The sequence below is a fragment of the Lampris incognitus genome, chromosome 3, assembly GCF_029633865.1.
Source record: "Lampris incognitus isolate fLamInc1 chromosome 3, fLamInc1.hap2, whole genome shotgun sequence".
Lineage (NCBI taxonomy): Eukaryota > Metazoa > Chordata > Actinopteri > Lampriformes > Lampridae > Lampris > Lampris incognitus.
The window spans coordinates 83612446-83625873 of NC_079213.1; the positions used below are offsets into that span (position 1 = coordinate 83612446).

The 13428-nt window shown below is 43.1% G+C and overlaps 2 protein-coding genes across 2 annotated transcripts in view; both read right to left on the minus strand.

Annotated features, from left to right (window-relative positions):
- slc35e1 (solute carrier family 35 member E1) overlaps positions 1–5686 on the minus strand; it is a 31462-nt gene extending 25776 nt beyond the window's left edge. The window contains exons 1-2 of the mRNA XM_056276455.1: positions 5353–5686; positions 4411–4481 (exon numbers count right to left, since the gene is read on the minus strand). Coding sequence (XP_056132430.1) covers positions 4411–4481; positions 5353–5680 — 399 coding nt within the window. The 5' untranslated portion in view covers positions 5681–5686. The remainder of the gene's footprint in view (positions 1–4410; positions 4482–5352) is intronic.
- Positions 5687–6159: 473 nt separating this feature from the next.
- On the minus strand, positions 6160–11024 carry LOC130110450 (mediator of RNA polymerase II transcription subunit 26-like). The gene is made up of 3 exons (XM_056277558.1): positions 10757–11024; positions 9354–9431; positions 6160–9261 (listed from the first exon to the last, which is right to left on the minus strand). The coding sequence occupies exons 1-3, from the start codon at positions 10826–10828 to the stop codon at positions 7630–7632; spliced, it is 1782 nt and encodes a 593-aa protein (XP_056133533.1). The 5' UTR covers positions 10829–11024; the 3' UTR covers positions 6160–7629.
- Between the last annotated feature and the right edge of the window lie 2404 nt (positions 11025–13428).

A 13428-nucleotide genomic window follows, 5' to 3' on the forward strand; every position in this document is an offset into this window, starting at 1 on the left:
CCAGTTTTTAGCGGAACCGTTGTACGTCATCAATGGGATACTTTGTGCGTTGCACACCGGATGTAAACATGAGCTACATCCCACTGAAACCCACTAGCTAGCAATAATATGGCATCATATTATTACATCGTCCAGCTCCACTCTTGGACAACTCTTTTTTATTGTCTCAGTAGTCCTTCTTAATTTTTTTTTAACTTGTTGATAATTTGTTCTTGCATTCGAGTGAGCCCATTCTTGGCCATCTCTTCTACTAATTCGCCATACAGCTTACTCTTTCTCGTGCTACTCTCTAGTTTCTCCTGAAACTCGGGAGATGCCCAGATACCAACCAAACACTGAGTTTCCTCAGCTGACCACTGCGCACCCTTGTTATCTGCCGATTTCCCCCATTATCTACCATTACGCTATCTCCTCTCTTCTTCCTCTGGAATGTTACGCGCCCATTGATGTCGTCACAGTTCACGCTGAAAAACCTGCTATTTTTTGATGCCGTCTCCGAACAAACTTTTCGGGTTCGCAACCAATTTATTTTTGGTCGACATGCTCTGAACCGTTCAAAAAAGGGTTTGCGAACCGGCACTGAACCAATGCCCTGTTATTGGAAAAGGGCTATCGGTGCTGCACTTGACTCAGTACCGCTGCTCCCGAATGGAACATAATGAGACTGAATAAGTGCGTAGCGACTCACTTACACATTGTGTTTTTTTTTTCCAAATTTATTTCTGATTTTTCCCTTTTTCTCCCAATTTAGTGGCCAATCAATCCCTATTTTTTTAGTTCAAACACCCACCCTCGTACTGCATGCGTTCCCCAACTGCATCTCTCTGGCTGGCAGTCTCGAAGGAGATGCCTCACCACTTGCGTGACAAGACGAATCCAGTCCGAACAACTGCTTTTTCTGACATACACAGAGACGCATTCATGTGACGAACACAAGCCGACTCCGCCCCCCTCCCGAAGACAGCGTTGTCAATTATTGCTGCTTCGTTGAGTCCGGCCATAGTCGGATCTTACGAGACTGGGGCGCAAACCCCAGTCCCCAGTGGGTAGCTGCATCGACACAAAGCCGATGCTTAGACCGCTACACCACCGCCGCGGACCCAGACACACTGTTTTTATTTCTCACAACCACTCAACTTAACTTTTCTTCTTCTAAACATCAAAATAAGAAAATAAGACTTCAGCCTAGTGCAACTTGAGAAAATATCAAATAATCAAAATATCAGGGTGTCCGGGTAGTGTGGCGGTCTGTCCCGTTGCCTATCAACACAGGGATCTCCAGTTCAAATCCTTGTGTTACCTCAAACTTGGTCGGGCATCCCTACAGACACAATTGGCTGTCTCTGCAGGTGGGAAACTGGATGTGGGTATGTGTCCTGGTCGCTGCACTAGCACCTCCTCTGGTCAGTCGGGGCACCTGTTCAGGGGGGAGGGGGAACTGGGGGGAATAGCGTGATCCTCCTACATGCCAAGTCCTCCTGGCGAAACTCCTCACTGTCAGGTGAAAAGAAGCAGCTGGCGACCCCACATGCATTGGAGAAGACATGTGGTAGTCTGCATCTCCCCCCAGATCGGCAGAGGGGGTGCAGCAGCGACTGGGATGGCTCGGAAGAGTGGGGTAATTGGCTGGGTACAATTGGGGGGGAAAAAAGGGGAAAGAACCCCCCCCCCTCAAAAAAAATATCAAAATATCAAAATCTCGTCTGTTTTTCGGCTCACTTCTTTTGTCGACTTAGTATCCAAAATGTTGCCATATTGGTGCAGTTTTTATTTTCACTGGCACTAAGTCTGCCATGTCTCGTCTCTCTCCTTACTCCCAAACAAAACAAACAAACACACCATGTGCTGTGCGCATCTTCCCCCCCACCCACATCTACTGAAATTTGATCTCCTTGTTGCAGGCCTCAGCTCCTTCAGCACTAATGGCGCTTTTCCACTGGATGGTACCAGCTCCACCCAACTCGACAAATTGCGCACAGTCTGTCATACACGAGTAGCTCCGTTAGTCCATTTATTAAAAAAAAAAAAAGTCAATTACGATGTCATATCGCTTATAATTAGTATTACTAATAAGATAACGTTTAATTTAAATAGCATTTTTCTTAAAGTGTTACAAAGTGCTTTACAAAGGAAAGAAAACCAGACAAGGCAAAAATGATAATAAGACCAAAGGACATCAGCAAAGAGGAGGTCTACTACTACTTTAGGCTGCTCCCGTTAGGGCAATTGTGCAAAGAGGAGGTAAAGACAATAAATGAATGTTGCCTATCAACACAGGGATCTCCAGTTCAAATCCTTGTGTTACCTCAAACTTGGTCGGGCATCTCTACAGACACAATTGGCCATGTCTTGAGCTGGAGAAAACATGACTAAACAACATTTTTGACTTGATTATCAAAACAGAGGTTAGGATCGAATATTACCCCTAAATTCCTAACTGCCTGCTTAAGACTATTTGACAGACCACCAAGATTAGCACCAAAAGGGCTGATCGAATTTGGGGGACCGAACAGAATGACCTCAGACTTATCATTAAATCTAAGAAAATTTTAGGACATCTGGGATTTAATATCAGAGCGGCAACTTGTGAGATTTGCCAGGCTGCTGGAATATGTGGGTTTTAGTGGCATGTTTAACTAACTGAGTGTCGTCAGTATAAAAATGTTAAAACACATCATGATTTTGAATAAACTGGCAAAGAGGCAGCATGTATATAGAAAACAGAGGGGGCCAAAAAATGAGCCTTGAGGGACACCACAACTCAACTGAGCCACCCAGGAAGTAGCGTTACCCAGAACAACAGAAAAATGCAATACAATACTAATACTAATGCAATGTAAGTTGGATTTAGTGCTGTGATGCCGTCGGCACAGGTTACTGATGTAGTAGGCTACTTTTTAAATTTGCCAGAAAGTCTCATACAGACAAATGCTGGTTGGGTCAGTTTGGGTAATATCAAACCACTTTAAGCTCATACACCGAACCGGACCGGTAGACCAGAAAACAACCCAACTCTTAAGCACTACTACTTATGGTAAGGATAGGCTGGTCATTGTTGCAAGTCGAACAAGGAAGTAGCTCATTTGGACAGTTTGTGTAATAACATTTAACTTGCACTTCCAAATATGTGGCTGACAATTGGGTTACAATGGATTTGCTGAAACATCCATCCATCCATTTTCTGAACCGCTTATCCTGCTCTCAGGGTCGCGGGGATGCTGGAGCCTATCCCAGCAGTCATTGGGCGGCAGGCGGGGAGACACCCTGGACAGGCCACCAGACTATCACACAGGGCCGACACACAAACACAAACACAAACACACACACACACACACACACACACACACACACACACACACACACCTAGGGACAATTTAGTATGGCTGATTCACCTGACCTACATGTCTTTGGACTGTGGGAGGAAACAGGAGCCCCCGGAGGAAACCCACGTAGACATAGGGAGAACATGCAAACTCCACACAGGACGACCCCCCAAAGTTGGAGTACCCTGGGGCTCAAACCCAGGACCTTCTTAATGCGAGGTGATCGTGCTAACCACTGCGCCACCGTGCCGCCCCTCCACAACAACATAATAATATCAAAACACAGTAGGATTAGCGCATCTTATATAAAGTGCTACTGTGCCATTACTCTTAGGAAACCCTAAGTAGAACAGAGCTAGGACACAGCTGGCTTATTTTGAGAATTCATGATTACAAGTTTCTGCACTCAACAGGATGCCATAAGTGGCCTATGTGAAATAAAATGAATAGTCCATGAGGACTCACATTTAAGCGTTCAAGTGTCAGTGCAAACACATATTTAGAATTATTAATTAAAATTATTAAAAACTAGTAGACTACTGAGAGTACTTTACAGCACTGTACACCACTTCTCATAATGGATCTATAAACATACACAATAAGGTTTTATCCACTGCTGGATTTTCTACATTTCCAACTGCACAGTTAACTCTACTATGTTAACTAAACATGACACACTGATGTTAGAAAAGGAGTGGGAATGCTAGGGATCCAAGTTAAGTCAGTCTCGACTTTAAAGAATCCCCATTCACCAAAAGGAGGGTGTAAGCAACACGTTAGCCAGCTCCATGTGTCACTTTTGCAGTCAGTCAACTATCACATGGAGCAGTCCAACTGCAATGTAACAAACTGAGTTGGCTGGTTAAAAAAAGAAAAGGAAAAAGAAAAGAGAGAAGCTTGTGTGCTTTAATCCATAGCCAGTGAAATCACCATACTCCCACCACAGATTTAAGGGACATTAGGACAAAATGCCCCTACAGATCATAGTCATATGAGATGCAGGACAGGCTCACATAATGCCACATCACCGCTAACGGGTGGAACAATGAGCAGGTGTCATACCAATACCAGTGCTGGGCCTACTCACCTTCGTCGTTTGTTTCTCCCTCATGATAATTCTTGATAACAGCACCACCCATATTGGCATTGTCGCTTTGACTGTGGAATAACATAATAACAGAATAACATAAGATTACGATATACCCAAGTTTATTTTATTATTGAATGATAGCCATGGCATGCCAAGAAATAGTAGTCGACGTGTGTGGGGATTGAGAGGTTGCAAGTGTTACAAAAGGACAAAGTTAAAAGGAAGTCAACCTTCGTTTAAAAAAAATTAAGGCTTAACCCTTCTACAATAATAGCTGAACTACGCCCTCATCAAACATTTACTTGGGTCACATGTCACGATCCTTTCACTAAGACCAAATAACAGTAAAATGGGGTTGAACAGAATAACAGAAGAACGGAATGCCAGTTTTTTCGCGTGTACGTAAATCAGTCCCAGTTCCACGCTTTCCAAAGTGAGTCAACATGTTTAACACAACATTTTAATTAGTACCATGAAAAGTCAGCAATATGTAACCAATAGCTACAAACGGACAAGCAAGTAATTTACAGTCCTGAAAAGACTTGGAAAAGCTAAGATTGTCTTAATGTGAGCCAATGCAACATTGACGGGCAAGTTTAGAGACACGGACCCTCCCCCCTAACCTAATTTGCCATGGCAGCTAGCAAGCGTAGCCAGCTATCATTTGGAAGTCACAAGCTGTCCATTGTGGGTTATGGAAGTCCACACATTAGTAATGTTCAACCGCAAACTTGCCTTTCTCTATCAACCACGGGGCACCACATCAAGTCGCTGCCGAGACGCTGAAGTCGGCGGAGACCGACTGGGCAAGCTAACCTAGCTAGCGTTAGCCGGACAAGCTAACGTCAGCTGGCGCATGAGGAACGTCAGGGCACACCACTGAACTTGCACACTCCATGTCCATTCATACGATCACTCTGTATCATCCCTCTTACTTACCTGTGTGTGCATATGACACCGGTACTTTCCATATACTGAAGTGAGCTGAGACAGATGCAAAGTATTTTCCAAAAGCCAGGGGTAGGATGTACCACCGGTAGTATCTGTTGGGCAGCTCTGATTTTGGGACTCCCCATGCCCGCAGCAGCGGCGGCAGAAAGACCACGATTGACAGTATGTGGAAGAGCGATACAGTGACAGGATACGGGAATCCATTGAGGATTATTTTGTTCACGATGTTGCCTCCCGAACTGACCGTGTACCAACACACGCACAGGAAAAATATCCGGACCCCTTCTTTGAAAGGGGGACGCTCCGCCGCAGCCATCTTCCACCTCAGTCACCGGCGGTGTGCTACGTCAGTCGGCGTAGGGTGGGTTGGTCGTAAAAGTGAGACGTGGAGCGAGAGTACGTCATTTCCTCCCATCCGGCCCAAACACTTCCCAATTAGATCCTGGTGATAAACAAGTCGTACTGAGAACTACGTTTCGCTTATTAGGCTTGATATTTGCTGTTATGTTTCGGGCATAAGTCATTTGCACTTTCTAATTTCCTTAAACTTATTGGGTATATGCGAGAATGCAAGAGATAAAAAAAATAACACTACATACTGGTCAAGTTTAAACGCAACTAATGAGAATCTCCTTATGCAAAATTGAATATACCCCGAGGGGCGAGGGGGAGGGGGTCGTGGTTAAAGTGAATCGCATGCATGTTTTAGAGGTAAGTTTATGGAAATGGAAATACGCATTGAGCAGAGGTTTGAGTTTCGCACAAACACGAAAACAGATGAGGCAAGCACACGTTCTGCATTTTTTATTAACACTTATCAACATGTCCGCTCAAAAGGACTAAGTAGCAAATATGTTCACTTCTGCATTCAACAGAACACAAAAGGCTTATTTCTGTACATTCACTAAGGCTCTGTTTTTAAGGAAAACACAGGTTTCCATAAGGCAAACAATATCTAAAGGAATGGTATTAAGTACATTTTCCAGCATCATTTATTTTTCAGTTACTCCCTCACAATATAAGGTTGCAATGTTGTAGCATCAACCAATTTACCATTTCAATTGATATTTTATAACCTAAATACACAAAGAGAAGGAGAAGGCAAACAAAATTAAGTTATGAGTTCACATTTTCAAAATGTGTCATTATTAAGATCGTTTTCCGGTGTAAAATAGGTTGGTGTGTCAGTATGGGAACAGCCTGGAATGTTGCTGTTGCATTATCTAACCGTATCTAAGTAAATGACAGATGTCATGAATCTAACAAACCGAAATGAAAGAGTGTAATCTCAACATGTAATACCAAAATGTAGAGAAATGCAAAGTTGGGATAAATAACTCACATGATGGCCACACCCCTTTCTCAGCTTCCAGTGTCCTAGCTAACTCAACACATGACCCTCTTTATTTGAATGGGAAAGAATGATACAGTAACTGCTTGGCAGAATTTGATAGTTTGTTGTCACCTCACTCACAGGCAAAGTACCTCATAGATGACAACTTCAAACAGTCTCTTGAATTGTTAGTGGCCACTCCTAATTTTGGAATGTATCTCGTCAACCAAGCATCACTAAATTCAATCATACACAAACTTTTAAAACTGAAAAACATATTCCTCCCACCAAATGGTTGTTGTGGGTAGCAGTAGCATTATGTGGAAATAGTGGTTTAAAAAGTTAAAATATTACTGGTAGGAATAAAGTGATGCATGGTCAGCCTAATGTACACCAAAATGAGGAAAAGGTCCTAACAGAATAGAAATTCCTCGCGTCATATACTACTGGGCACTGCATTAGCCAATAAGCAAGGCTGCAATAAACTTCAATACAATGGCATGCAGTTTAATGACATTCACTCCCAAATCCATTAGAATGGCCCATATCACAGCTAGGATTGTTCTGTCTGCTGAACTCATTCAATTAAAATTACAGGACACCAATTCTTGAATTGGCAGAGTATGCATAGCCTCATCCATTCACTCCCTTCCCTCAACAAACTATTTTAGAATTATAGTGATGGTACAGCTGAGCTAATGCCATTGATAGTGATGGTACAGCTGAGCTAATGCCATTGAACACTGATTAGTGACTGCTTCTTCCCCTCAGGCAGGCAGCGCAATGATTCAGGCCGCATTAACCTCCTACTGTGCAAAAGAGCCGAGTGGGCTGTAATGAACTGCCTTACCACATCCTAGCCTTGCTTTCTTATGGAGGTCTAAGCAAGGTGGAGACTGATTATGCCTTCCAAAACAGAAATACCCGGCTTTTCAGTCAAGGCAGACATATGGTAGTATGTTCAACTTGTTCTCATCCCCATGTGCATCTAAGGATATGCACTCTGTCCAATCATACCATTTGTTCTTAGTGTCATAACAACCATTAACACCGGGCCAGTGCTTTGAGTGTAACCGGTCAAGGTCCTCCGTTTTAAGTTCTCTGCTGACCCCTGGTAGGTCTGTGGAGGGGAGATTGGATGCCAGTACATGTGTTTTCCTAGTCTCTTTGACGTGATGTTCCTCCTGTTTCAAGTACTCGTTCATGAAAAAGTGTGCCCCTGAGGCATGGGCCCCTGACGACGTAAGCACATTGCTTTGCTGGCTAAGGTATGACTGGATGATTTCGTTCCTAGAAAGTTCCTTCCAGTTGGTCTGCTGGAAGGGGCTGGGAGGAACCGTGAGGTTCTGCTTTGGCAGTTCTGTCCTTTGCAGCTCAAGCCCGCTCTGCGGGCTGACCTCCTCCTCCTGACAAGGCTCCTTCTGGAAGGAGGTTTTTATCTGCCCTGTTACGGGATCAAAGGTCAACCTCCTATCTTTTAACCTGACAGGTTTAGTATTGTTCTCTGTGGTCTGTCCATCTAAATTCACCATGTAGTCCTTAGGTCTGTATTTCTTTTTCTTCCTCCCTGTGTTGTCAACAGTGTGGTCGCCATCTAAACCAACTCCCTCAGCCAGGGTCGAGGCATTTGAATTGTGCAGAGAATTGCTGGGAGGCTTGGATAACCAGCTGCTCTGAGAGTCCTGATCAGCAGACCATGAAACTTCGGTGTGTGTACCCTGAACGTAAAGATTTAAAGGCTGTGGAGAAGGCATTGGGGAGGGTCCCAGCCCAGTGCTGTCCAGAGACACAGGACTCCCGGTGGGGCTTGAAAGGGTTGACACCTTTGGTGCAGTTTGTTTTACAACTGCTTCCTGCTTTGGAGTTTGTGGGCTATGGGAAGAGTAACGAGGGCTTTTGGATTGACATTGCCCTCCAGAAGCAGCGTGCTCCAATCTAGCATGCTGCTGAGCATGCTGCTGCAGCACTGATGTTTTTAGCAAAGAGGAAGTACTAGGAGGTCTGCTAAACCCAGGTGAACTTGGGTGAGGTTTGACAGCGTTAACAGGGATTTTATTGACCCGGTCATTGTCAAGGTGCTCAGAAAGCTCCCTGTCTGAAGATTGATGTACATGAGAGTCCACCGGGCCAATTAAAGTGTCAGAACTGCTGCAAATTCCATTTGTTGGCAGCCGTGTGGTGTTTTGCATTTTATCATAGGCAGTTGTTTTAGAAATCTTTGCTGGTAAAATTTGTCCTTCTCTCAGCTCACCTTTACGCTTTCGGCTGCCCGATTTCTCCACCCTGGGGGACTGACAATTGTTGAAGTCATTTCTATTCTTCAGCTCTGGAACCGTTTTTCCTGATGGTAGGGTGGCAGCTGGAGTGCACAGGTCAGCCCTGCAGGGATGAGTGCCACCATTGGAAGACCCTGATGTGCCAGTGTGCCCCTTGGACAACACCTCATTCTGCCCTGGCTCAATTAACTTTTGCCAATTACGCAGCAGCTTCTTGGCTCTCTTAGCCAGGTCCTCATTCTTTGTCTTCTTCCGTACGTCATTGATTAACTTTCCAAGACGGGTTTCCTTTAAAGAGATATGGTTAGTGTTTTAAAGTATGCCCTGTGCCAAGTTATATGATTACAATTTGACTGCAAATAGTTTTTAGAGAGACAAACCTCCAGTGCCTCTTTGGTGATAGGATATTTTTCCAAAAAAGAGATCACTTCCAGGACTGCCACCATGTTGCATATCTGCTGAAAAACAAAACAAAAACCCCACATTGTTTAATCCATAGAGGTTCTTGAGGCCTCATTGTCAGTGTCAAAAAAATAAGAGTGCACATTCTTTAAATGTGTTCATAATCTTTAAATATGTGCATAATATCATAATAAAATCCAATAATTATAATTTTGTTGTCAGTTTAATTTACACAAATTTTACTGCAAAGCAAATGTAGAGAGGAACTAATCAGATGGGTAGGGTATAATTTGAATGAACTTTCAGATGTGCACCTGGGCACATCTGAAAACTCTACAAACGCTGGTTTCAGGTTCAGTATGACAAACTGAGATTGCATGCAAATTGTAATGACATTTTACCCACAGGCAGACTTAAACTAAATTAGCCTTTATCATCGTATGACAAGAGAAAACACACCTCTCGCATATCCCTCAGTCAACACAAGTATCAGAATCATGTTTATTGGTCATATAGGTTTGCACATACATGGAATTTGACTTCGGTTTCGTGGCTCTCTCAGTATACTTAACATAGAATAACAACACTACAAAACAATAATCTTCAGATATATACAGATATGTACAACTTCAGATATATACAACTTTACAATAGTCATTCATAGTAAGATGAGGGTAGAAGTTATTTAAAGCATCAGAAACAGCGATGATAATCACTGTAACATGTTAAGTCCTAAACCAATTTTGCAATGGGGGTTGAGCTTTCCCAACTGAATGACCAACGATGCACTCAAGTTTTCTATCCGAGCCAACTCATGGGCTAAGTAATTTATTAGGAATGTCAGAAAAGCTCGACAGAATTTGCCACGTTAAACCGTGTTTATTTTAAATTGAATAAAATGAGATGATACAAATAAGCAAATGCAAAAAAAACAAAAAACGCATTGCTGGTTACTGGCTAGAACTAAGACAGTCATGACTTACACATTTGCTCTGAAGTGTTGCAAACTGGATAGCATCTTGCATAACTTAACAGTGCTCTACCAGCAACCATATATATATACACACATTGATATTTACCATTACTTTCTTCAATAGCCTTTAATGTTTCGTTCTTAGTTTTTCTTGTATCCAACGAAATCCAAAGCTGAGAGCCATACCAATGCACGTTTTAATGCTCGTAAAGAGGCAACAGCTAATGAGCTATAAGCTAGCTAACCAGCTAGGTTAACACTACTGCTGTCAGCTATGTGGCTAGCAAACAATATTAATTCACTTGTTGCCACCGCGTTGTCAACCTTCTGAGAATACATGGACTGGTTTGTAGGACCGTCGTGCTCATTCCGTTCCAGCTGGCATGCAGTAAACCAGCTAGTACTCACGTTGCTTTGGCCGTCGATGGCCTGGAGCAGCCGGTCTCTCATCAGCTGCGGGGTGGCTGTAGCCGCTGTCATCGCCTGGCAGTGGCGCGGGTCCGGCCAGACTCAGGAGGATCCCTCCGAAAGAGGCGACTGTCTGTCGGTGACCTGCCGACACTCACAGGCCGGGCCAAATATGTGTTGTGAGAGGAAGCATCATTTTTTGTGATGCTTGTAACCGCGATCTCGACGCCTCTGACACGTATTTTGTCGATTCAGATGTCGACTTGAACAACCCTCTTCGACTTCGGCTACCCTGTTACTCGGTAGCCTCTGTTTGGCCTCATCAGGGGTTTCTGCAACGCTCCGGAATAGCATGATGGGAAGGTTTACGTCAGCACGCTTTCTCCCAACGAGACGAGCGCAGAAATACTAACACGTCAAATAAAACACATAATACACGGCTTGAGGCCCAGAAAAGCAATATAGTGTACAAGTTACTTAAAGAAATTCAATTTAATGGTGTATTAGTAGTGTATATTTTTGTATTGTTTGCTGTAATGTTTAACCTTGTGTAATAAAAATAAATTTAAAAAGGCTTGTTCAGAGAATTGAGGACACAGTCAAGTCGGAGACAAAATGTTCCATTTTTGATTGTTCTGTCATTCAGGGTTGATATGGGGAAAAAAACATAGTATATTGATGAGAGTTGTGTATTGGTAGAATCAAATATAATATTTTTACCTAATACCTTGATATCGATAGGAACCTCCTCATTATGAGACTTCGGTTTGGAGGTTGCTACAATTTCTCACCGTAAAACAATTTCAAAAATTTAAAACTGGCTTTGTACGCTTTTTCATGGAAATACTTTGTGTTTAAATGTCTTTGCACATTGGATTGCTGTACCTGCATCTGTCTGTATAATTTCATATGTTTAATTTATTATTATTATTATAGACTTTATGCATGCTCAATAATCCAGGTAAGAACATAAAGAAGGTTGAATCAGTTCATTTGGACAGGTTTATTGAGAGAAACGTTTCGTCAATCCCTCTTCGACCAAAGTAGCTCTGGTTCAGGCACCGGTTCGTTCAGGATTCTGAGAACCTTGGTGTTGCGTGGCGAACGGGCCCGCGTTTCGACCCGTTTTTCGCGGAACCGTTGTACGTCATCAACGGGGGACTTTTCGCCCTTTTCCACCACCAGGGAACGGGTTCGGTGCCGGTTCGCAAACCCTTTTTTGAACGGTTCAGAGCATTTCGACCAAAAATAAATTGTTTGCGAACCCGAAAAGTTAGTTCCGAACTGGCACAAAAAATAACAGGTTTTTCAGGGCGAAGGGTGACGACATCAATGGGCGCATGACATTCCAGAGGAAGAAGAGAGGAGATAGCCTAACGGTAGATAATGGCGAAATCGGCAGATGACAAGGGTGCGCAGTGGTTAGCTGAGGAAACTCAGTGTTTGGTTGTTATCTGGGCATCTCCCGAGTTTCAGGAGAAACTAGAGAGTAGCACGAGAAAGAGTAAGCTGTATGGCGAATTAGTAGAAGAGATGGCCAAGAATGGGTTCACTCGAACGCAAGAACAAATTATCAACACGTTAAAAAAACTTAAGGACTACCGAGACGATAAAAAAAAGAGTTGTCCAAGAGTGGAGCTGGACGATGTAATAATATGATGCCATATTATTGCTAGCTAGTGGGTTTCAGTGGGATGTAGCTAATGTTTACATCCGGTGTGCAACGCACAAAGTCCCCCGTTGATGACGTACAACTGTTCACTAAACTGGTCGAAACGCGGGCCCGTTCGCCATAATACAGGTTCTCAGAATCATAAACGGAACGGGTGCTTGAACCAGAGCTACTTTGGTCGAAAAGGGCTATGTTGAGACAGGTTCAAAGGCGGCCGATATTACGGTCTTGTAGATAAACTGGGACAAAAGTCTGACATTGTCCGAAATTTGACTCAGCAGTAGCACGGTGCAGAATCTTTGCTGGCGCTATACACAAACAAACAGACTAGTGTCTGTGACCCAAATGCGATGGATTTGAGCTGCGGCGAGGACTCGACTCGGTGAGGACTCGATTACGAGCTGAGGCGAGGACTCGATTACGAGCTGAGGCGAGGACTCGACTCCTGCTTGGCGTCATGCCCCCCCCTTCTTTTGTTTTTAAAAGCACTTTGTATATATTTATTTTTCAAAATAGCCACATTAATGAACTCGCAAACATTATAAGAACAACCAAGAACATAAATGCCAACAAAAATAGCTACAATAAAATAAGTAAAGAAAACTAACCGTAATATACCCAGCAAGGCTGTCAATTCTCTTCCCATAACAAAAAGTCATTAAATAAAGTCATTGTTTTTACAGCCTTATTGTAACTTAAAGATATTGTGTCCATGTAATGTTCCAAGTCCTTTGTGAAAACACTCCAAAGAGGAGTCCTTTTAGAAAACTTGCATCGATGAATGTGAAATTTTGCCAGAAAGAGAATGAGGTTGACCACAAAAGCACCTTTTTCCAAATTCCAAATCTCTCACATATTTAGAAAGAAATTGCTTAACTGGATGTGTGAATTATTTTAAAGGGGAAAAAAATCTTTAAAATGATCCACCTGTGAATCATTTTAAAGGAAACCTCCTTTACTTTGTTAGTGAGAAGATAGCTATGAGATAATGCCCAACTTT